The sequence below is a fragment of the Tachypleus tridentatus genome, chromosome 4 (genome assembly GCF_004210375.1).
Source record: "Tachypleus tridentatus isolate NWPU-2018 chromosome 4, ASM421037v1, whole genome shotgun sequence".
NCBI lineage: Eukaryota > Metazoa > Arthropoda > Merostomata > Xiphosura > Limulidae > Tachypleus > Tachypleus tridentatus.
The window spans coordinates 66,218,007-66,243,494 of record NC_134828.1 but is presented as its reverse complement, the minus strand read 5'-3'; the positions used below and the strand labels follow the sequence as shown (position 1 = coordinate 66,243,494).

General features: G+C 33.3%; 2 protein-coding genes across 3 annotated transcripts; one reads left to right on the top strand and one right to left on the bottom strand.

Annotated features, from left to right (window-relative positions):
* The first annotated feature begins 277 nt into the window (after positions 1-277).
* LOC143248144 (uncharacterized) lies at positions 278-5,918 on the top strand. Its single transcript, XM_076496576.1, has 3 exons — positions 278-331; positions 794-859; positions 3,402-5,918. The coding sequence occupies exons 1-3, from the start codon at positions 278-280 to the stop codon at positions 5,316-5,318; spliced, it is 2,037 nt and encodes a 678-aa protein (XP_076352691.1). The 3' UTR covers positions 5,319-5,918.
* Positions 5,919-12,061: 6,143 nt separating this feature from the next.
* On the bottom strand, positions 12,062-23,951 carry LOC143249338 (store-operated calcium entry-associated regulatory factor-like). Of its 2 annotated transcripts, XM_076499004.1 has the most exons (9): positions 23,813-23,951; positions 23,446-23,523; positions 22,594-22,778; positions 21,218-21,328; positions 19,599-19,687; positions 18,806-19,059; positions 14,871-14,964; positions 13,484-13,614; positions 12,062-12,883 (listed from the first exon to the last, which is right to left on the bottom strand). In XM_076499004.1, exons 3-9 carry the CDS (start codon positions 22,720-22,722, stop codon positions 12,858-12,860), a joined length of 834 nt encoding a protein of 277 aa, XP_076355119.1. In that variant the 5' UTR covers positions 22,723-22,778; positions 23,446-23,523; positions 23,813-23,951; the 3' UTR covers positions 12,062-12,857. The 2 variants fall into 2 exon arrangements, with proteins under 2 accessions (XP_076355119.1, XP_076355118.1); XM_076499003.1 differs by lacking the exon at positions 23,813-23,951 and having other exon boundaries at positions 23,446-23,801.
* Between the last annotated feature and the right edge of the window lie 1,537 nt (positions 23,952-25,488).

The following is a 25,488-nucleotide window of genomic DNA, read 5'->3' as shown; positions in this document are numbered from 1 at the left end:
CGGTGCTCAGAGGTTTCATGCGAAATTATGCAGAACTAAAAGTTTAATTTTATAAAAAAAATAATATGTCATGAATAAAGTATTGAAAGTTAATTATGTTTATTATTACTGCCATAATTTCCCAAAAATTTTTCTCAAGATAAAAACTTTTAATAACATTATTATCTCATTCAAAATATATCATTGATTTTGAAATTTCCTTCAGTATTATGCAAAATGGTTTGTAATCCTTAACTTTAATCATGAATATTTTTTCCATTTTATATTTGGGTAGGAGATGCGGTTAATAGCTAACGAAACAGTTGATCATGTTATACGGAAAGCTGTAACTGTGAGTGAACTTGGAACAATTTTTATTTCATTAAACTCGACTCAAAATGTATATGATATGTAAAAACAACTCTTTATTTATTTAAAGATACTTTGTATAACCTTTTACGTTTTACTTTGAGGTTATTAACTAAACAATGCAGTATTACCAAAATTTAAAGCAAATAATAATTTTCATCTGAAATGCAAATTTTACTTATTACGCCTATTTTTAAGACGGACAACATCTTTCTACTGAAGTAGAAATTTATATCTTTTTCATATGTATTTGATTAAAGCTAAGCCAGTCTTAGATTTTGCGATGATACTTTTATTTCATATCAAAGAGTAAGGATAAATTATTATAATTTTAGTGTTAAGAACATGAAGAGTTATTCACTGATAGACATTATTTTTTCTACATGAATAAATATGTTGCTAAATTTTGTGGTATATTTTTGTGTAACTGGTTTATTGTGTTTAGTCATTGCAGATTGTATGGCAAGAGGTCGAATTTGTTGTAGAAGATACAATATTTCAAGTACAACGAGTAAGTAACTTTATAAGCTATATATTTTTAATGTCGTAATTTATACGTTAGCCAAAGGGTGCGTGATATTATCTAAAAGTTTAATAATGCAGGCCTAGAAAGTTCTAATAATTTTAATGTCAGATTTTCTAGTAAATTCGAGGAAAATATTATAAATACAACGGGCATTGAGGCATAAGAATTAAGTTGTTTCTAGTCAATACAATGAATCATTCAGAGTATTTTTGTTTCAACTATTATCAGCGAATGGCTGCATTTTTTAAAATAACGTAATCAATCAACCACGAAGTTTGTTTTTGAATTTCGTGCAAAGCTACACGAGGGCCATCTGCACTAGCCGTACCTAGTTTAGCAGTGTGAGAGTAGAGGAACAGTGGGATTGACGACACATTATAACGTCCCCATGTATAAAAGGGCGAGCATGTTTGGTGTGGCATGGATTCGAACCCCTGTGATTACGACTAGAGTACCTTAACCCACTGGCTATGACGGACCTCAGACATGAACTACAAGTACATTTATTTTTACGCAAGTGTGTACGGTTAAGATGGCTGTAAACGTGACATACGAGTTGCCACGTTATTTAAATTAATTTGTTATCCGTGTGTAGTCTACACTTTGAATTATTTTCAACAGTTGATTTGAAAGAACTTACCAATGAAACAATGACATTATAACGATAAATTAAGTGAAACTTTGGGGAAATTTCTCATCAGTATTGAGGCTATAATTCTATCCGAGACTTAAAAAAAAGATTTTCAGTGAACTTTATTTTGTATAATTGGTAAGGGTAATAAGTATCTGTAAGCGAAGGAACACAATATACATCACTTCAGTTTCTCACGATCCTTATTTCGTGGAAAGCAATATAATCAGTGGTTCTTAGCATCAAAGTTCTTAGCATATAAAGAATATCAGAAAGTGCTTTTTTTATTTGCCCTACCATGAATTTCAGTCTTTGGGTCATAAACATGATAACTTGACAACTGTAAAACACCTTTGTTTAGTCATCATGTTGTTATTAAGGAAGAGACTGGTTAAGAAATACATGCATGAAATCTCAATGTTATTTCGAACCTGAAAAAAACCCCAAAATAACACAACAGAGCACAAAGCATGAATGTGATTTGAAAACATACAAAACCACGGAATACATTATGCTGTCACTTAAATATTAGTTGTTTGTGTACTTCAAACTACTACTTTACCCTGTCACATTGATGATGTGAATTTAAGACGTCTAACAACCTGCGAGTGCCATTAGACTAACATATTTCCTATAGTTATGCAGTCTGATGGTGGATGTTGAAACATATTACAAAAAAAGAGAATATGAATATAATACGTTGTAGTATATACGATGCCACCGAAAATATGAATATTCAGTGCCACTATTGGTGAGTTTTTAGCATTAGCGATGACTTACATGTTATCCTTATGCTATGAGCATGTGTAAATACCACATTCGTTTGCATATATGATGTCTTTTGTCAAATAAAATACACAAAGCAAATACTATGGTAATATGTGACTGGGTTCAATGTTAAAGTCGAGTCTCTTTGTTTGTAAGTGACTGATATTTTTTTGAGAAATTGGTCTGATGCCCATAACAGCAATCTGCACATATTTTCATATTAAGTTGACAGAAGGAGAGGGAGTGAGACTTGGACTGTAAAAAGTACTGCTTATGATTGTCTTTCTCAGAACTTTATTATTCACTGGATATTAGGGTAAAAACATATATATTTTATAGGGACTCATCCTTTTAAAGTTAAAACAGTGGTAGATTCAGTACACTTTATTTTTGTTTTAATTTTAATGGCCCCTTGGATGTTTGCATCTTTTCTTCCTGCATGCATTGTATAAAAACTTTTCTACATTAAGTTTTACCTTTTCTATTAAATAAATTTCATAATAAATACAGTTAATGCAAGACCTATATTATATTGATTCATCAAGACTTTAGGCATTTTAGTGTTGAAATTTCTAATGTACTGCCCTGAATTTTGTGTCGGATGATGGAGTCTTTGCTCTATTCTGTTGCAGAGAACTTACAAAATGTTATGATAATTGCAGTGTAGTCCCCAATTATTCCCCACTGGGACTGTGGTAAGTCTATGGATTTATAACGCTGAAATCAGGGGTCCAATTCCCTTCGGTGGACACAACAGATAGCATAGTGTGACTTTGCTACAAGAAAAAGATACACAACCCCCCAGTGACTCAGTGGTATGGCTGCATACTCACATCTCTATAAACAAGGTTTTGAAACCTGTGATGGGTAGAACACAAATAGCTCTTTGTGTAGCTTTGTGCTTAATAACAAACTACAGCTACAGTGTAATATTTACTTGGTCAATAGAGCACAATGTGATAAAAGATTAATTTCTATGGGAGAGGTTTCATAAAATATAAAAGATAGCAGTTCTACCTCATTACATATATTATTAACTAAATATTGAAAAACATTTTTACATAATAATTCATAGTAAATGCCATTTTCACTAAACTGTTCTTAATTTTTGCACTGACTATTTTCTAGGAACTAGAAGATCTGTCTATAATAGAACCAACTTCTTTGGATGTTACTCTTGCTGAAGAATCCCTTACTGATATTTATGAACGACCAGGTGAGCCCATACCAGGATATTATGATGATCTATTAAAATCTACTGTTAAAAGCAGCTCTTCAGAAGAGATTTCATTTTTTGAAGAATCGGAGGATTTATTAAAATACGATTCTGAGGAAGAAGATAATTTTGAAGAACTTGTGTCCATCTATGAGCAAACAAAGATGTTAAAATCTTCATTTGGTTCTGATTTATTTACTGAAATTATTAGTGATATAATAGACACAGTCGTAACTGATACAAATAAAAATTTTCATGAGACCTTGCCAGTGATTGGTCTTGTGACTGATGAACTAGTAGACACAGCCACAATGGATGTAAGGAAAAAGTTGTATGAAAATAGCTTGGAAACTTCATCCATAACTGGATATATAACTGATGCACTTATAAAAACGACATTAACAAATGCAATGAAAAAATCATGTCAAGATGTCCTTGAGGTTTCAGCAGTGACTGGTTTTGTTGCTAATGAATTACTAAGCACAGCAGTAACAGATGTAAGGAAGGAGTTTCATGAAGATGTTTTGAAAACTTCATCCATATCTGGTTCTGTGACAGATGAATTAGTAAACACAGCAGTAACAGATGCAAGGAAGGAGTTTCATGAAGATGTTTTGAAAACTTCACCTATGGCTGGTTCTGTGACTGATGAACTAGTAAATACAGCAGTAACAAATGCAAGGAAGGAGTTTCATGAAGATGTTTTGAAAACTTCACCTATGGCTGGTACTGTGACAGATGAACTAGTAAACACAGCAGTAATGGATGCAAGGAAGGAGTTTCATGAAGATGTTTTGAAAACTTCATCCATATCTGGTTCTGTGACTGATGAATTAGTAAACACAGCAGTACCAGATGTAAGGAAGGAGTTTCATGAAGATGTTTTGAAAACTTCACCTATAGCTGGTTCTGTGACAGATGAACTAGTAAACACAGCAGTACCAGATGCAAGGAAGGAGTTTCATAAAAATGTTTTGAAAACTTCATCCATATCTGGTTCTGTGACTGATGAATTAGTAAACACAGCAGTACCAGATGTAAGGAAGGAGTTTCATAAAAATGTTTTGAAAACTTCATCCATATCTGGTACTGTGACTGATGAATTAGTAAACACAGCAGCACCAGATGTAAGGAAGGAGTTTCTTAAAAATGTTTTGAAAACTTCATCCATATCTGGTTCTGTGACTGATGAATTAGTAAACACAGCAGTACCAGATGTAAGGAAGGAGTTTCATGAAGATGTTTTGAAAACTTCACCTATGGCTGGTACTGTGACAGATGAACTAGTAAATACAGCAGTAACAGATGCAAGGAAGCAGTTTCATAAAAATGTTTTGGAAACTTCATCCATATCTGGTTCTGTGACTGATGAATTAGTAAACACAGCAGTACCAGATGTAAGGAAGGAGTTTCATGAAGGTGTTTTGAAAACTTCATCCATATCTGGTTCTGTGACTGATGAATTAGTAAACACAGCAGTACCAGATGTAAGGAAGGAGTTTCATGAAGATGTTTTGAAAACTTCACCTATGGCTGGTACTGTGACTGATGAACTGGTAAACACAGCAGTAACAAATGTAAGGAAGCAGTTTCATGGAAATGTTTTGAAAATTTCATCTATATCTGGTTCTGTGATTGATGAACTTGTAAACACAGCAGAAAAAGATGTGAGGAAGGAATTGTATGAAAGTAACTTGGAGACTTCAACAGTATCTAATTCTGTGACTGATGAAGAGATAAAAACTTTAATTATACATCAGACATACAAAGATGACAATGAAGAAAGTCCTGATCAATCATCAGTGTTATGCCTCAAAAAACATCAGTAATAAACACAAAACCTTTACATAAATCATATAAATCAGCTGATGAATCTAAGTCACTTCATGCAGAATACAAATTAAAGAATAATTTTCCAAAATTTATCATTCAGGATGAAAATTATTTATTTGCAAAGTCTTTCAGAATGGTGCTTAAAAATAACTGTTCTTTTAAAAATTTGTAATGGACCAGAATATGTAAAAGCATGGATGTCAGAATTGGAAACAATGAAATACAACTTTGGTGTAATTTATACATTATTATATAACAAATATGTACATGTTCATCTATATAGTCAATATAATTTGTTTAATTCATCAGCTTGTATTTCAAAAATGACATATTTAAATATTAGTTCATTTAGAATTTATGTAATTTATGTTCATTAAGCAAAAATTGCAGTTAAAAAAATAGTACTGTATAGAATACAGATAATAAATATCACTTTCAGTCCACAAGCAATATTTGTAATGTCTCTCATGTAAGACTTGGCAGGGCTAGTGGTTGGAGCACTCGAATCACAACCTGAGGGCTGCAGGTTCAAATCCCCATCACACCAAACATGCTTGACCTTTCAGTTATGGGGGTGTTATAATGTGGTGGTCAATCCCACTATTTGTTGGTAAAAGAGTAGCTCAAGAGTTGGCAATGAGTGGTGATGACTAGCTGCCTTCCTTCTAGTCTTTCACTGCTAAATTTGGGGTGTCTAGCACCGATAGCTCTTATCTAGATTTGCTCCAGATTCAAGAAACAAAACAAATAAACTCTCTTGTAATTGACATTTAAGTATATAAACGAGTAACTAATAAAATTTGATCCGTTAAATATACATAAACATTGTATGATTTTATATGCATATATTATAATATTCATAATTTGAGGTTTTAAACGATCAAAATGTCACAAATAAAAATCCATTTGTGTAAACAAAATTAATTTCATTCATTAGTTTTCATTTAATTTATTTACTTAGTAGAAAGAATGGTTGGTTGGATTGGTGTTTCATGGTGCAAAGCAACTAGGCTATCTGCACCAAGCATCCTGTGAAAAGTTAAAGTAAAATTATTAAAATTCATAAAAAGAAATTAAGGTAAAATAAAACAAAGTTTAATTTTTGAATTAAAAACATAAATAATGTTAAATCCAATTTTTATATCTAGTTTACTGCAGTAAGAGAGAAACTACAGTAATATAAGTTGTAAAGGACTTTTTGTAACATAACTGTAATTATCATAACTCGCCAGGATGACCAACGGGTAAGATCAAACATTAGAGTTAGTCACCTGAAGTTGGCCTTACCAGTCGTGGTTTTGACTTTATTTGATGTTATGGCCATTTTTTAGAAAGTAAAGTAATACAAGTTTTAAGAGACTTGTAGCAAAATTTTAGTTATTATAACTCGCCAGGATGTCTAACTCTGCTGTTTGAACTACTCATTCCAATTCTAATTTTGAGTTATTTGATGTTAAGGCCATTTTTCTAATTTCAAATCGAACCAGATGTACTTTGATTCTTAAAAGAGAATCACATTAAAAAGGTCTAATGTATAAATTAAAAAAAAACTTAAATAGCATTAGAAAGATTAATGGATTTTATGAAAACGAAAAACATTTCCAAGGTGAACATTGTCACCATCGCCAATAACACTGTCTGGCGTTACGAATAAACATTGATACAAAACATGTTTAAAAGGATGCCGTCATTGAAAATCGTAACGACGGAAAGACAGTAAAATGTGGCTCGTTGTGACCTGAGTGTTACACAGACACACATTGGTGCATCAGTCCCAGATAAAAGAAAACAATGAGTTAAAAAACTGTGACCAATGCAAAGTCTAATTAGGACAACTTCCTCTTTCCAATCCTTACAGAAGCAAGACGTTCAAAGTCCAATAGAGGGTTTTATTTGGAAAAGCTTGTTTTCATGTTACTCACTCCAAGTCAACTATGTGATCCAAGGCAAGAGGAATAGGGTACAGTTCAGCAGTGAATACAGAAGCTGTAGAGAAAATTCTGCACACAACCACTGAACGACAACAAACGCTGGTAGAGCCAACAGAGTCACCTGATTTTGAACCATCTGTAATAGGAATGGAAGAATGAGCTGACCAGTGGATATCTCATTGTTATCCAAGGCCAGATCCAATTCATCAAACTGTCCCTGGATGGATATAAAGGCCAAAAGGAGCAATGGCAGATCATCTGTTCTGAAAAAGGATAGCCCACCAAGGAAGGAAAACACAACCCCAGGTGTGATGCTGTGGTAAGGATTGAAGTTTTAAAGCATACAGTAAAGACAGTTGCAAATGGTTCATGAGACTCTATGTATAAGCTCTGAACTGGTGAAGTGCAGAGCTGAAGTATCTGATGATGAATGGGGTTCAGCATCTTCAAGGCTGAGGCCCTGGCAGAGCCATAGACCAGTTACCCATAGTCTAGTTTTGATCAAATAAGAGCATGATATATCTTTAGTGTAGAACATCGATCAGCTCCCCAAGTGGTGGAAGAGAGGACACAAAGGATGTTCAGTGCTCTTGCACATTTGATTCGTAGCTGCTTGATGTGTGGTATAAAGGTCAGCTTACGGTCAAAGATAAGCTCCAAGAACTTTGTCGTAGGGACCACAGGTAGCACTACTTCACTGATGCAGAGTTCAGGATCAGGGAGAATACCCAGTTGGCAGCAAAAGTGCATGCAAATGGTTTTAGAGAGAGAGAAGTTAAAACTGTTTGCTGTGGTCCACTTCAGTAAACAATTGAGAAAAGTCTGTAACTGCTGCTCAATATACCTCATGTTTGACAACTGATGAGGTGTGAAAGTCATCGACATAGAGCCTGTTTGTGGGAGAATAATGAAGGTGAGCAAATTGAGATCAATAGCAGTAAAGGACTAACTAGGTGCATGAAAATAAGTATAAGAACCAGTGTTGAAAAGAGAAAGGTTGTGATCAGAAAGCATAAGCTCTACAAAGCAACCCCTCCCATCAATATCAGCACTTCCCCAGAGGGGATTATGTTCATTAAAGTCCCCCAGGATTAAAAAGGGAGAGCTCAATGAGAGTATCAAGGTCTGATTGATCACAGGTCTCTCCAGGTGACAGGTAGAGAGAATAAACAGTGATGGTACAAACCAAGGAAACATGGATGGCTACAGCCTCCAAGGGTGTATCGAGTGGCAAAGACAGGGTGGGCACATGCTGGTCAACCACCAGTGCCACGCCTCCATCCATCACACAACCTGTCATTTCTGAAGAAAGGAAACTGCTGAAAGGTAACTGTATCAGAAAGTTTATAAATATTTCTTGTAAGGAAAAACATACAGGATGATAGGAAGCAATCACTGCTTTGATGTCATCCAGATTAGAATGTAAACCTTGACATTTCCATTGTATAAAGGTGACCATTTTTATTTATGTGTAGGCAAATTGAGTGGAGAGCCATTCTGTTTATAACCACATTTTTTTTCTTTATTTAAGGGAGGTCTGTAGACCTCCATGGATCCTGCCCTGAGTCGATTGGGCAGGTCTTTGTTGTTGGAAGAGGATTCCAGCAACTGAGAACATGAACAAATGACCGTTTTGCATCTTGGGGTGGAAGAAGAAGAAGATGTACAAGAAGAAATGCCCATACCTGGATCTTGGGGTTTGCTGGAATGAATGTTAGAGCCAGAGATGGGTGTTGATGTTGATTCATCAATTTTTTCAACCATGGAGGTCAAAAGACTTTTCATATGGTTTGAGAATGACTCTTTTGGAGACACAAAGAGATCCATCTGCACTCTTACTGTAGTAGTGGAACAAAGTGCAGCAGCATACGTCCAAGATTAAGTGGTGGACAACAACTATTAAGCCTCAGGGTAAATAATGTTTTGAATGATCTTCAAATGCTGTACCTCTTTTTGTTTCAACCATTGAGGGCAAGAACGAAAGTAAGATAGGTGAGAGCCATTGCAATTGATGCAATGAGGGTCTGTTTCACAATCATAAGCATCGTGGTCCTTGCCAGTGCAACAACTACATGTCAAGGAACCAAAACATAATGTCTTCGAATGAAATAACCGCTGACACTGGAAACATCTGAGAGGGTTTGGAATGTATGGTCATACCTTGCAATTAAGATAATCTGCCTTGATGGTGGCAGGTGGATGCGGTGATGTAAATGTTAAAATGAGGTCAGCATCATAATTGCATCTTTGTGAGTGGAAATATGCCTCACTGCAGAAACTCCTTGGGTGGAGAAATCAGCAAGAATCTTCAAATTGGAGATGTTCTACAAATTTCTCTCAACAATAACTCCTCGTGACAAATTCAAAATAGTATGAGGCATAACCTTAATAGGTATATCTCCAATCATCTTTGAATGTAAGAGGAGTTCACTGTGTTTAGATGAGGATGTTTCCACCAGTATGTCACCAGAGTGAAGCTTTTTGACTGACTTTGGAGAGCCTTGCTGGCTCTCTAGTCTCTTCTGAATAAAATAGGAAGACATTTGCCCTAAAGGTTTGTCTGAAAGATAAAGTAGTATAAGAAAATGAGGTACAGGCATTGCAGATGTTGAAGACTGCTGCTCAGAATTTTCAAGATGTGGTCGTTTACTTATACTGTTTTTCACCGATTTATTTAATTTTTTTATTTGGAGGATCCATGCATTGACAAAGCTGAAAATGTTGATCATGCATGACCTTAACAGCTGTTGTGAACAGTCAATTAAGAACTGTAGAAGAATGGGCCACCACAATTATATTATGTTGGTATGTGCATTTATCACCAAATTTATAATATATCTGCAAAAGGACTTACAAACCCAGACCTTAATGTAGACATATTTACTACTGATTTCTTTTTTTCAAGCTCATTGTAGCCAGAACAGGAGACTGTATATCACTCCAAGAAAGTATTGATGCTAATGCACATTTCTTAAATATGTATTATCAAAATGACTAAAACTGGAACCTTTTGTGCATTGAATACTAACACATTGTAATGAAAGAATAATTTTTAACTTCCTGATAGCACAGAAAGCCTAATCTTTTATGAAAATTAGAGAAGGATATCATTGCATTTGTAATAATTTATAAAATGTTACACTTTGGTGTAACTGGACTTAATGAAGGCCTTAGCTCCCATAATTATACCATCTTTCGTGCATTTCCAAACCAAAGATTCTGTTTCATCTTCTGTATACCAAAATGGAAAAGTAGCAAACATACATTCTCTGCAAATTTATGGTGGAAAGAAATATGGGCAGAAGGAAGGGAGAGTACTGACTTCACTTGATATCTACAATGTGTATTTTGTATGGTCTTGGAGCACAAAGAGCTTTTCAGAGAATATGCAAAAGTCGTCTTACTGAATTATGCCTTTCTATTTTTGCTGTGAGTGATGAATTTCCAAAAGCTTTGCTTTTGATTAATCCAGAGATCTGAAATCTTCTATTCTTTTTTCCACTTGCGCAAATACAAAGAGGTACAAAAAAAAAAAAATTCAGTTCACCAGTTGTACATACAGATGAAGCCAATTCAGCTGTTAGATGAAGAAATAGATTTTAAAATACAGAAGTGAAAAGCTTATCATTTGTAAGTGTTTAACAAAGAAATAAATTGTTGATGGTGTCAAAGAGATGGCATACAAGCCAATGGATAAGTACTAGTGAAGAGTTCTACAATTAGTACCTGGAAAAATAATGTATAAGAACTTTGCCAATCTTGAGAAAACTATAAAACTATTTCTCTCTTCCTCTCATGGAAATTGTAGCTTTGTGAACATTGTGCAACTATGAAAGTCATTGCAACAGCAAAGATGATGAACCATTCAAGCAACGGTAATGTTATTAAATGATAAACCATTTAGGTAATGACAGTGTTATTAAGTGGATGGACCAAGAGATTGCAGATCAGCTGAAATACACAAACCTAGCTTAAGCACTATTTGCTATATAATTAGATGAAGGACAACTTTCTCAGATAAGTAAATGCAGCATGAATATTTACCACATATATGAATTATGGACAGCATATTTATAAATAAATAAGTGAACTAAGTTCTGCTTTTAAAACCCTCACAGTCACACAGTAGTATGTCTGCGAACTTATACTGCTAGAAACCAGGTTTCAACATCCACGGTGAGCAGAGCACAGATAGCCCATTGTGCTGCTTTGTACTCAACTTCAAACAAAAAATAAATGAATACTTCTAAAGGATTTTAGCACTAATTAGAAGAATAATAAAACTTCCTAAATTTGCTAGTTCTAGTGAGTACATGAAACTTTAACAATTTGGATTAATTTGTAAATTAAAATCATGTTATATTCAACAGAAGTTAATTTTAATTATGGAAATGTAATTGTAGGAAAGAAGGTTTAAAATATATCTAAATATAAACTTAAATGCTTAATATTTCTTTTGTAGCCTTTAAATTCTCAAGTAAACATAACAAAATTCAATCCAAAATAAAAAACTAGCACAGTTCCACTGAATGAATCAAAATACAACTTAAAAAGGAGTTGTTGATGAAGTAGATAAAGAAAATACAAACATTTGATCTTTAATATTTGTATGGAATAAAATTGGATTTTGTGTCAATAAATGCATTTTTATTGTGATTTGAATTCCATCACCAAAATATTGGGTAAGAATTTATTGTTGGTTGTCTTGGATCCAACAAGAAAAATCTAAGTACCCATTATAAATGCAGGATGAATAAGAATCATCTTACAGTTTTGGACTAGTGTAAAAGATGAAACAGATACTCATGTACTGAAATCAGAATTTATTTCTCTCAAATTACACAGTAAACTATTTAAATGACTTCTACACATTGATATATTACAAAAACAAGACAAAAGGAAAAGCAAATTGAACTTAATTGCTATGATTAGAAAACACCAAAACATTTTAAGGTTGATTCTATGTGGCTTTGAATATCATTATTCAATTGCTATGGGTCTTTCTGAGTGAAGCTTTCAAGCAAATAAAACCATTTCTTCAAATGTTAGTACAATGCTACATAGTGAATATGAATTTAGCTCATACAGAAAACCTCAAGCATTACACTAACTACTACAGCAAACTAGCAGACTAATTTTGAAGATATTACACCACAATAAGTAAATTCAATATTGGTTAAAATTAACCATACATTTACAATACTATAATTAAAAAGCTATTTGAAAACAAGCATTACCATTGATGTCAAACTTGTATTACATATTTAACTTTATTGGATAATTATAATTAACCTATTTAGAATAAACCTTAAAAAACTTTTGAAATATATATTTTTATATACACTAATTAGATTCTGCTTACAACAGAGGATTATGAGAATCAAACCAATCAAATGAAAATAAATAGTCCAGATATCTGTTTTAGTTTCATACCTTACTTCATAAAATGTATCATCTAGAAAACTAGCATGGTAAGCTTTCTTTGCAATGAAATGCTTTGCCCAAAATATTAAAGAATATTTTGCTTGATATTATTTTCATGAACAGTGACTTTTCTTACTGAGAAAAATGATACCTCCAAAGGTATGCAAGTGGATATTAATATTACCTTCTTCTTGTTCCTCCAAAACCTAATAAATGACAAAAAAATCACACTAAGCAAATTTCTCTATCTCAAATTTACTTAATTGAAAGAAAATTCTTCCATAAAAATTGTTAAAATATGATTCTTTTGTGTATGAACATTATCCAGTTACCTTTTCTTTTCTTGTATTAAAGAAATATGTCACTTTATTTAATAGACAAATAATAAAGATTTAACTGTTTACAGATGCAAATATTAATTAGAACAGGGATCCCATCCTCAACACATGACTGGTAGGCAACATGTTTTAAATGAAGATGCCACTTAAAAGAAAACAGTAACTTATTAATACAAAAAAAGAAATTGTACTTCGTACCAAACCAACAGCTATGATGATGCACACTAGAGTTGTTTGATCACTTTCTTGGGTGGATTTGCATACCCACCAGAAAAATAGCTTATAACCTAGCCATGTTAGCTAGTTTTCAATTTTGAATGTGGCTTGCAGCACATTAAACATTACAATCCACAGAATTAGCAGGTCAATTTCTTAAACTAAAAAATGTACATAATTCTAATTTTTTTAAACAAACATAATTCTTCTCAATACTTGGTAAATTAAGAACAGTAAAATATTTTGTGTTACCTGATGCTGTACGGGTACTACTGGAGCTAGAAAACCCAGATCCACTTCCTCCACTGAACCATCCACCACCACCACTAGAGCCCCAAGATGGCCTTTCTCTATGTGTATAATCTGATGCTGCCCAACCTCGACTTAAAGAAAACATGGACAATTTAAAAAAGTAGCACTTTCTCAATGTTACATTCTGAATTACTTAAATTCTCTCATAACTTTTTTCTTTTGTAACAATGGCATAATAACACTTTTGTATAATGGAGTGTAAATTAAATCATTAATCTTACAAAATATTAAAATGATACATAAGTTTATTACAATATAAAAGCAACCAAAGTAACTATATTCAGCTGCTTAAGTGCACTCAAAGAAGAACAATGTCTCACTAACCCTATCAATGAGTGATAATTTTCAAGCTTATATGCATTTGAAATGGATTTTATGAAACTGTGTTTAAAATAGTTTGTAAAATTATTAAGAATCATTGTAAATATTTTAAATATATTTTCCACAATAAAATATGTATGAGCCAAAGATAATTCAGGCAAATCATAGAGACAAAAATCCTTGTTACGGTAGAAGTTGTATGTATGCCACTGAAATTGGTGCTGTTAGTAATAATTTCTAAGCAGAAAGACAAAATTATTCAAAAGTGATGTTATATTCCTTACGAGACAGATGACACTGTGATGTAAAAAGAGAAATGAACAGTTTCATTCTGAGTTCTCTTGCTGATTACCTATTACTTTATTACAAGTTACAGCTTTTATAGTGAAGAATGTTGATTTAAATACTGAAACCTTCTTTACATTTAAAACTTGTGTACTTGGGAATGATCACACCAAAACAAAATTACCTTCTTTACTGTAAGAGTTGTAATTTGTAATAAAATAAGAGATGTGAATGTTATTTTGAAAGAAGTAAAACACATATTTGTGTTATGTGGCTTTAATGGGCAAGTAGCTGCTTGAAAACTGTTGCTGTGAGGTTAAAAAGGGGATTGGAGTACAAACAGTGAAATACCTAAACTTGAAGATGTGCTTTTACAGATGAATACAAGTTTTAATTGTTTAGGCAATAATCAGTTACAGTTCAGTCAGTAGCACAGAGGATATCTATATCATAGTCAATGTGCAAAGTGTATATAAAAGTATGGTGGGGGCTCTGTAAAAATTAGGGCTACATCTCAGCTAATGGTGTTGGTGACCTATATAAAATTGATGGCACCCCTTAGTGTAGATAAGTACAGGCCAACTCTGTTTCCTTATTATACTTCTTCAAGAACATAATACAAGGCAGAGATTGAGCTTTCAGCAAGACAATAATCCCATGGAATTAAACAATGAACCTAAAAATATAATTAAGATGTCACAGAGCATGTAGATTAACTTACTTTCTGTTTCCAAACATATAACCCAGTAGGCCACCAGTGAGAGCTCCTGTCCAAAAACCTCCACCAGCAGATCTTCTTGTATTTTGTTCACAACCTGAGTGAGTAAACAAAAAATACTTTAACTTTAACAGATGGAGAACAAATTAGTGAACTAACTTTTGAAGTCCAAAAATTTATTCTAGACAGGTGAAATATTCAATTTCTCTATCTACATCATATTTATGTCACAAATGTATCTGCCATCAAAGTCAAAGCTCTTGGGATATAACAAGCCAACAACTAAATGTGGTGACTGTGGGTGCAAAAACAAAAGTCTAGAGTCAGAAAGCAAAGGTCCTTCTTTCTTGATGTACAAAATGACAGAGCAGCTGTCTGAATGGATAATACCAAGATGACAGACATGATATATGATGATGGCAAGCAGTGTATTAAGGACATCAATACAAAGAGACTGCTCTGTTGGAGACCAAGGCCTGGAAAGTCTGCAGGTGTTCAGAATTGCAACACATCCAGATGGAGGTATCTGTGAACAGAAATCAAGATGGAAGAAGAAAGATGCCCAAGGATGTGTGGGTTTGACTGAGTCACCACAACAGCAAAAGGTGAAGAAAGGGATGGAGAAAGACAAAGGAAAATGGTAATTTTTACACTTACCCCAGTGATTAAACTATGAGTCCACTGTAGATGTTGATAGGAACAAGAAATTTTAGAAGAGTCAGAGTCACTTACACATAGAAAGAGAAATGAGCTTTTCTGTAAGCATTAGGTCCATATCTTGAAGGTGCAAAAAGGAAGATTGAGCCTGAACTGTAAATGAACTATAAAAAGATTTTCAAGTGAATCAGATACTTGACGAGAATCAATGTATGCTTGGAGAGTTTTACCAGCCAACCCAAACTAAATGACATTGAAATGAAAAGAGAGGTCACAGCTGAGGATACTTATTTGGATGGGGTAAGAAGAAAAGCAAAAAGAAGAAAAGAGTAAAACCTTGGGGTAGGGCCAAAGGCTTACTCCATGCTATTCATAACCTGGAAAGAAGATACTCCTTTAGTTGTTGAAGATGCAAGGGATCTGAAGGGGATAGAAACAAAAGTGTGGTGTGAAAAGACAGAGAAAGCACCTTCTGCAAATTGAGCCCACAGGTGCACAAAGTGAAAGAGGTGGTTGCAGAAACAACTCACTTCAATGGTCCATAATGGTCATCTCTCCAGAAGGTGAGAAGATATTGGAAAGTAATAATAGGATGAGAAGCAGGAGAGGGGTGACCATGGGAAAACTGTTGGAACCATCCCACCCCAGACTAAGAAACAAAAGTGAGAAGAGATGACTGCTGACAAGCTGCCTCAGCTAAACTTTTCAACATATAAGCCTATAAGGCATTCCCCGAAAACCTTATCAGGAAGGAAGGGTGCCACAACCAGGTCTCTGAAATAAAACTAAGGGAAGTGAACTCCAGAAAGTAAAGCATCTCAACCAAGTAAATCTCAGAAACAAAGTAATCAAGTTAACTGGAACACTTCAAGAGAATAAATCAAGGCAAGGTAAAGAATATACAAGTTCAACTGTTCCTAATGAATTTATCAGGTTGGTTAAAATGTAAAGCCTCTAAAATAAGGTGAACGATGAATAGATAGTGAATAAGTGAATGAGCTGAAGTCTAGAATATTGAGGATCAGAAAGAGGTATGCAAGCTTAGAGAACAGATTCAATGGACTGAAGCAAAATGAAAAAAGAGAATACTGACTGTACATCACAAAACAACATTCTTGAGGTATTGGAAAACAAAGTAGTTGGAGTTCATTACAAAGTTGAGACAACACAGTATCAGCATGAACATAAATATCTGGTTGGGGGGGGGGGTTAGAGACAGAAATAGAGAAGGCAAATGCAGCAAGGTAGTCTGAGATTCAGTAAAAACCACTAATAAAAGAGAAGGGATGACATATATCCTTGTAAACAATGTAACAAAAGATGAAGGTGGGGTAACCTGTACAAATTAACAAAAAATGAGACATCTGTAGTTGATGCAACAGAAGCAGGGGGTCAGAAGTTCTAGATTTGAGATTATAATGGAACCAATTGCCTGGTGCACAACAAAGGTAGCACTATTGGTTTTCAATGTACTGCCAGTTGCCTATGAAACTGTGGATGATAACTCCAGTCTTGAGTGTTAGGACCTTTGGAGGTGTGAAAAACATAGGTATGTAAATTAATTGTCTAGCTTTTCCATAATAGCAAATATTTTGATTAAATATTAAATCTAGTATACTGAATAACTAACAGTGAAGAGTATTCCTATTAAAGAAGTCATATTACAAACTCTGAAATATAATTAAGATAAGTAATAAAAGTAAAATAACTCAAATGAAGTTTAAACTGAAAAGTTTAAAATTTTCTAATTTTCTTTCACAAAATCAATAAAAGGAAGACAAGGAAGATGAAAATTTCAAATGGTAAAGTGTCAAAGAATAAGCACAAAAATTCTCTAATTCATATTGAAAATGATTACTAAATCACTAGCAGTGTTGAGAAAAGAATGAGCCTTTGTTAATACAAAATGTACTCAGAGGATCTGCTGTGCACAAATAATGTGCCTCCCTTCTGACTGCGGAGAATTCTAGTCTAATGCCATTTAACACAGATTAGGACACTACACATTAATATACATAGGAGTAAGAGTTTTCAATAAGACTTGGCACATGTGCAAAAATCTTTATGGCAGTGGTATGAAGTAAGGATATATCAGTTCTTCTGAGATGTTCTGAACATCAAAGTTATCATTTTATTACATTCAATCCTAAAACTGGTAAAATATAAAAGTTCTTTTGAAAACATTTTCTCAAGAAACCTGACAACAAATTGATAGAAAGCCCTTCAACTTCTACACCAAAATAATAAATAGCAAACAACAATCAGCTTTTATGTAACCTTCCACATGGATATAACTAAGTGAAAAACATAATGCAAACTCTCAGTTACAGTGGCCTTTTTAAACTTAATGGAGCGTTATGCATCATAATTTATCTCAGACGAGTCTATGATTTATTACATCACATATTATGATTTCAAAAAACCAGAAATTTGAATTTGAATTTAGATGTTAATTAAATGTCTATGTATTAAATTTATATTTGTCAACAAGATTTATGCACACAATCCTCTTTCTCAACACAAATATATTTTAATATCAAAGAACAACATAATTTATAATAATGGTTATTGCAAATAATTATTTATATACACAAAGTTTACAAACTCACAAACAATATTATGTCTTCTATCTGGTCTGGAACTGAACACTTTATCAACTGTCCAGGTCCATGAGGCACAAACTGTTTTATGTTGACACACAGATACACTTCGCTTGACAGGAATGCTAGCTAGCTCTGTCCTTCATGCACGTGTATTTTCTGTAGAAGTTATGTGATGGATTCATAGAAATACTAATGTCCAAAGTTAATTCACTGAAGTTTGTAATGTTTGAAGCCTATAAACATAACTGGTCAAATATCTGTAATTTTTTTTTATTAATAAGTGTTAATTGCAATTTTAGCTTCTGAGGCTTATAGCATATTGACTGTAGCTGTTCAACAATATTATGTACAACTGTCTTTTTGCAAGTGAATTTATAATCTTTAGGCAAAATTCTCAAAAGTTCACTTGGCAAAAATATAAAACATATGTTGTTGATTCTTATGCTGAAAAACCTCCTACAAATTTAGAGAACAGGCAGGACTTGTGTGGTACACATTTAATAATGTAAGTTACATACACTAAACTTAAACAAAGATATATATTAAAATAAATGTATAACAGTAAGTGTGTTACAGAAGTCAGTAGGCAAGTTATACATTCATTGGTTTTGGCTCAGAAACAAAACATAATAACAAGGCTGTCGATCCTGAAAAATTACCATTTGTAAAAACACTCACTTGCATCTGTATAGAATTCAGGTCGGAACCCTGGTGGTGGTGGGTTAGAAGAATAACTTCCACCAAGGCCTGTGTTACCTCCTGGATATCGGCTATCGTAACCTGGATGATCATTATCGGTTGAACTAAACTGTTGTGTCTGTATACAAGTTCTGTAGATAGCATAAATAATTATGCCAATAATGATTAATAAAATAATATCATTTAAACCTCCTCGCTGATGAAGTTCATTATAGGTTTGCTGGTAGGAATGGCTAAAAAAAACAAGAACAAAACACATAGATGGAATAGCCGTTGTACTCATTAACAGATGTTCTAAATGTATGGATATACGAGATTATTTAATTCAAAGTAGAGATACTCCCGAAAATTTAAAAACCTTTGATATTCATCTTTTTGTAAATCTATGTTAAGTAAAATTTATACAGTTTGAGTGCACACTAAAGATATGTATAACAATAATAAAATGGATCCTGTTGATTTAAATACACAAGACTCAGAAATTGTGATGTTCTGTGTAATAAAATAAACTATAGTATCCCAAATACACTGTGGTCATAATAATGTAGAATTTGCTAACAAAGAACAGTAACTGTCAGTCTGAAAAGAGATCAAGAACTGCACGAGTTTACAGCAGTTGATACTTTATTACTTTCTAGAAATGTACAGAACATAAAACAAAAACACATCTAGAAACAAAATGTTTGCTGTTATAACTACATATTATTCATAGCATTACATAATAACGTGTGACAGAATGTCAACAATAAGGTTTTCCTATCTAATAGAGTACCCTTTATGACTGTTCCACCATCCATAGTCATATTCTCCTTTGCCTTTCTTGAGAAAGCCCTCTTCAGAAAGGTCAATAGAATATTCCAGCTGTAGTGGTTAAAATAAATATGTAACTGTTTGAATATTTTTACCAATAATAGATGATTTATACAACATTATCAACAAAGCATAATTAAAAGCATCTGTATTGATTGTATAACAACTAAAAAATTATTGATAGGTGTTCTTAATAGATATAAAAATAAACAGGAATAAAAATGTTTATTTATTAAAATAGAAAAATATCATGATGAAAATTTAAAAAATTATTTTGTTTTCCTTCTCTCATTTATAATAAAAATGTTAAGGAAAGAATTCTGCTCATGTGCTAAAAGTATGTACATCACAATAAAGTAATTAAACCTTTAATGAACAGCGACTTCCTATTCCTATATAAAAGTAGCTGATTAAGCAACAGATGTTTTAACATATACCTTTTAGAATAAAAACAATCAGTTGTTGGGGGAAACCCATCTCTGCACTACTCTGTACAAAGAATTATGAACTGGCTACCAGATGTATCTTGAATTCACTGATATTTATGACATACAATGCCAATACCATGATCCTGAAAATGAATAGGTAAAAGGGTGATGGCCAGATGGATGTGGAGATTGAAGACTTTTTTTTTTCTCTTTTAATGGGAGATGGAACAAAATCTATGTAAGATACATGAAATTCTGAGAAAGAACAATTAATTTTGTTGTAGAATGTTTTCGCTACTATTTTAAGGGAAGCGTACAAATTTCATGGGTGGTAAGTGCTACCTTTTGCCTTCTTTTGATATTGTCACTGATGACAAAAGGTTTAGTCTGAATTTACTTTCTTTAGAATATCAAAAAATTAGGATGTTTAGATGAATTATTCATCTTGGACAAAACAATAAAAGTCTTCAATTTTGCAATATTTGCAAATTAATTCTCAGACAGACAATAACAAGAAAAAAATCTTAAGGTATTGCGTGTGTGTGTATTTTTATATCATTTTCCTAACAACATTATTTCTTTAATAAAGTAGTATACTGCCACAATATATAGATATCTGAAGAGCAAAAAATGTTCTTTAATGAACAATTGAACTTGTATAAATATAAGTACGTAACTGTAATTGAGAAACTCAAGCTGTAATTGTAGTTAAGGAAAGAATTAGTAATGTCATTGTAATTAGTAAATACATTTTGTAATTCTTGATATCTTTGTTAACCTGAATGTGACCTAGGAAGGTGGAAACATTGTTCTCTGCTTACCAATAAAAATGTTAATATCCACACCAGCTGTTCTGAGATACATTTGTACTTTTTGTAATTATTCTGAAGTACTAAGAATTTTAAATTATAAGCTTCTTAAAACTTGTACATTAAATAATTTCAGTCTAAACACATTTTCAGTGTTAACTTAGAATACCTACCAAAACTACAGTTAAAAATATTGCAGTCATGTATGTTATAGAAAATGACAAAAATTTGTATGAAAAGTAACAAAAATATTGTATAAGAAGGGTTGTAACATTATTCCATTACCTTTGAATGTATTTTAACACTATGTAATGAAGTAGAATTAAAAAAAACAACAAACTTACTCCACAAGAGCCTACAAGAATATACGGATCTTCGGGATAATCATATCCTTCACAAACTATCTCAACTGCTCCAAACCTATAAGAACTATCCATGTCTGCCTTGCATTCCCACTGAAGCATAGTAATAAAATTAACTATTACTTCTTGTGAAAACATACTTCAGAACTGCAATTGATTTTCATAAAAATTAAAGAAAACAATTATATATTTTTTTTTATTCACATAATATGGTGTTGTCCAATCATTTTATCTATTTATCTGAAAGAGATAAAAACCAAGACAAAACGCACTGAAACAATTTATGTATTTGCAAAAGCATTACACTAAGATAATAAATATAGTGACACAGAATATTTGAATTCTTACACAGTTTCTTTGGGCTATAAAAGCAACTTTTAAGGCTTCGAAGTCAAATTAAAATAACATTTATTTTAAACATATATATATATTAGTAATAATACATTTCATTACTGAACAGAATTTAATCTAAGGTATACAAAAGTCTTGGATTTGAAACTTAATTTCAGAAACATACTATATTCAGGAATGATTGAGAAGCTGTAAACATCCCAAGAATGTGTCTGTCCTATTCCACAACCTAACTTCAAACTGTAAGTTTGTCTAGAAAGACAATGCTCACATTATTACCCTGAGCTTGACATCCCATAAACTAAATTATGAAGGCCTAACTTCAAATATACAGTTTATATATGTAATGGTACAAGACTAATATAAATATTTTATAGATTTGTGACAGCATATTTTATATTATACTTAAAAACTTTATAGCTGTAAATTGAAAACATCAGGCATTAATAGCAAAGGACATCAAAGAATCAGACACAATGTTCTGTCAACACTCGCAAAATGAAGTGACATTCTGTTTGCTCTTTAAAACTTTTAGTTTTATTACAATATTTAATAATGTAAGATATCAGTTACTATAACTGCTTTCCACAAATTAATAAGAAAAATAAAAATATATTGACAAATTCCTAGAATTAATAACCATTCTCTACTACATGGCCCAGCATGGCCAGGTGGGTTAAGGTGTTCATAGCGTAATCCAAGGGTGGCTGGTTTGAATCACTGTTGTGCTAAACATGCTCACCCTTTCAGCCATGGGGGCATTATAATGTCATGGTCAATCCCACTATTCGTTGGTAAAAAGAGTAGCCCAAGAGTTGGTGGTGATGACTAGCTACCTTCCCTCTTGTCTAACACTGCTAAATTAAAGACGGCTACCACAGATAGCCCTTGAGTAGCTTTACGTGAAAAATTAAAAGCAAAAACAAATTCTCCACTACATGAACAAAATATATTTAAAATATTAGCTGCTAAATTAGATATTTTTAAGGAAAAGGGATATAGTTTACTTGAATAGAGCTCTCACTACTGCCTTTGTTATAACACTGCACAACCTTAGGAACAAATGCTGAACAACCAGCTGATCCACCAATACACTGCAACTGAGGTACAGGTGAAGATCTTCGACCAGTGGTCATCTTCCCTTGGTAAAGTGTTAACACTTCAACATCTTTGAGTTTCACTTTATGACTACCTGTTCAAAACAAGTGACAAAAGTAAACATTCTAAAGTTTTTTATTATTAATTCTAAAAATTGCTTTTCACACTATTTCTATAGAACCAGATTAAACAGAAACCTAGTATGTCTTAGTTTTGTTAATATAATAACACATACCTATTTCTTAGTTCATAAAGTAAAACTTTTTTTTTTTGGGGGGGGAGGAATTTCTAAACATACTCATACCAGAACACACAAAATTGTGGATATTTTAGAACAGTTTTATATGTTGTAAAAATTTGTATACAATATACAAAACTGTTTTAGTGATCTAAAAATTAGACCTAAACAAGTCCTTACTATGAATAACTATTCTTGTTTCAGAGTTGCTGAGAGCTTTCATGATGCCCACGAAAGGATTAGTATTTAACATGTAGCAGTAATAGGTGATACAGCAAATAAAATGGTTAACATTTGTTTAATGATAAATATACTTTTAAGTTACAGTGATACACTGTACAGGAACAATTGTGTGTGTTTTTTTTCGATTTTATAGTTCTACTTTAGCATTTCCTTATTAAATGCTAGCCAGGCCCAACAAAACTATGTATTTTTCTTAATTTAATACCTGTTAGTGTTACATGCTACCAGTAATAGTAACAAAATACGACAGTGAAAAGTCTCCAATCTTCTTAAAACTTACCCCATCCTTGAGCTGAGAAACTGGAGATGAAAAGCACAGGCAGAAAAACCAAGAAACACGAAGTGAACCTTTTTATATCTACAGGAAAGAAATTCATTTTGAAACCGATAGGTTGTAATTTCAGTCTCAGTCTTACCGAACAACGAAATTTCTAAAGATACGATTTGTAAATCGTCAACGACGGCAAAAACCACAACTTTATATTTGTTAATTTAATAATTTCAGTACAATACATAAACTGGTTTCGTAGCTGTTTTTTAAATCGTCGAGTAAAATTAAACAACTTAACATCAATAATGAAGTGCAAAAGGTTGTTGACGTAGTTTATTATATCTGAAGCTGACGTAAGATCACGACCAAAACTTACGTGTACAAATTAGAATGGATCCCTAAGCCCGTTAGTCCTAGTACCATGGTTTAATTTAAAATGAAGTTTAACTTATTGCTCGGACGCCCTTGCCCTAACGTTATGTACGCATGTTTCCATGTCTAGATTATAAACATTTACAACAGGAAGAGAAATAATATTCATATTAAATGACACATACAGTAAAGTGTAGAACACACTATTTCATAGATGATTAACTACAAAACGAATGATGTGTTTTCCGAAAAAAAATATAAAAATATTAGTTTCATTACATACAGAGTTTGTTTATACTTGAGCACAAAATTACACAAGAGGTTTTGAGCTTTGTCTACTACTGGTTTCTGTGCATTGTAAGTCCGCAGACATGATAGTAGGGGCTTATGCAGATAGATAATTTGTTTGGAATTAAGCAAAAATAATCATTGTTTTTAAATTTTGCACAAAACTACTCGAGGGCTATCTGTGCTAGCCGTCCCTAATTTAGCAGTTAAGACTAGAGAGAAGGCAGCTAGTCATCACCACCCACCACCAACTCTTGGACTACTCTTTTACCAATGAATAGTGGGATTGATCGTCAAATTATAACGCCCCCACGGCTAAAAGGGCGAGCATGTTTGGTGCAACGGGGATTCGAACCCGCGACTCTCAGATTATGAGCCGAATTCCCTAACCCACCTATTCATACCGGGCCACAATTAAGCAAAAAAAGCTATCCAATAGACTATCTGTGCTCTGCCCACCACGGGTATCAAAACCCAGTTTATAGCGGTGGGAATCTGCACACATACCACTGTGCTGCTTGGAGGCGTAGAGAGATAGAGGTAAGAAGAGTGAAATTCACAAGTTCTAGTAACTAAACAAGCGTTTAACTTACGTTTATAATTTTTTTTTTTTTAATTTCGCGCAAAGCTACTCGAGGGCTACCTGCGCTAGCCGTCCCTGATTTAGCAGTGTAAGACGAGAGGGAAGGCAGCTAGTCATCATCACCCACCGCCAACTCTTGGGCTACTCTTTTACCAACGAATAGTGGGATTGATCGTAAGTTATAACGCCCCCACGGCTAAAAGGGCGAGCATGTTTGGTGCGACCGGGATTCGAATCCGCGACCATCAGATTACGAGTCGAACGCCTTAACACGCTTTGCCACGCCGGGCCCGTTTATAGATGGTGAAAAATAAACGAATGTATGAGGCCCATGAAATTTTTCATGGTTTACCACAAAGATTTTTCAGTTCTATCAAGCATATGATAAGTGTTTGCAGAAATAGTTCCACATCGGTTTTAGTTTCACTTTGAAGTAAACCCAGCTTGAGTGCTAGAGGTCGCACAACGACTACGTATTAATCGATAAAGTTTATATCCAGAAGGTTGAAATGAGCGGTGCCCTGCTCATTAAACATTTTATTGTCAAAACTTTACCTCCTTTATTATGCTCTGAGCTCTACATACGAACGAATGCATCGTACATCAAATTCTATTGTATAGTTCTTGTATAAAGTCAGCCGCTATGATGCTGTGGTTTTGTTTATAGAAAAACATCAGGGCCTTTGCAAATGTTAATTGAGACACTTTCTTGAATATATCGCTGCTCAAATCCCTTTCTACATCATTGTCTGTTACTAAATTGAGAGTGTGTGCCACGCACGGGAGATGCTCAGGGTAAAACAAAATCT

What these genes read in the sequence shown, in the direction of transcription:
- LOC143248144 (XM_076496576.1), top strand. Translation starts at nt 278, where the DNA reads ATGCGGTTAATAGCTAACGAAACAGTTGATCATGTTATACGGAAAGCT. An exon ending in TTATACGGAAAGCTGTAACT is followed by an intron (nt 332 to 793) that starts GTGAGTGAACTT and finishes TATTGTGTTTAG; the next exon opens with TCATTGCAGATTGTATGGCA. An exon ending in CAATATTTCAAGTACAACGA is followed by an intron (nt 860 to 3,401) that starts GTAAGTAACTTT and finishes ACTATTTTCTAG; the next exon opens with GAACTAGAAGATCTGTCTAT.
- LOC143249338 (XM_076499003.1), bottom strand. Translation starts at nt 23,542, where the DNA reads ATGAATTTCTTTCCTGTAGATATAAAAAGGTTCACTTCGTGTTTCTTG. An exon ending in TGGTGGAACAGTCATAAAGG is followed by an intron (nt 19,060 to 19,598) that starts GTACTCTATTAG and finishes TGTTTTTTTTAG; the next exon opens with CCATTCCTACCAGCAAACCT. An exon ending in TAGTACCCGTACAGCATCAG is followed by an intron (nt 12,884 to 13,483) that starts GTAACACAAAAT and finishes GTCATTTATTAG; the next exon opens with GTTTTGGAGGAACAAGAAGA.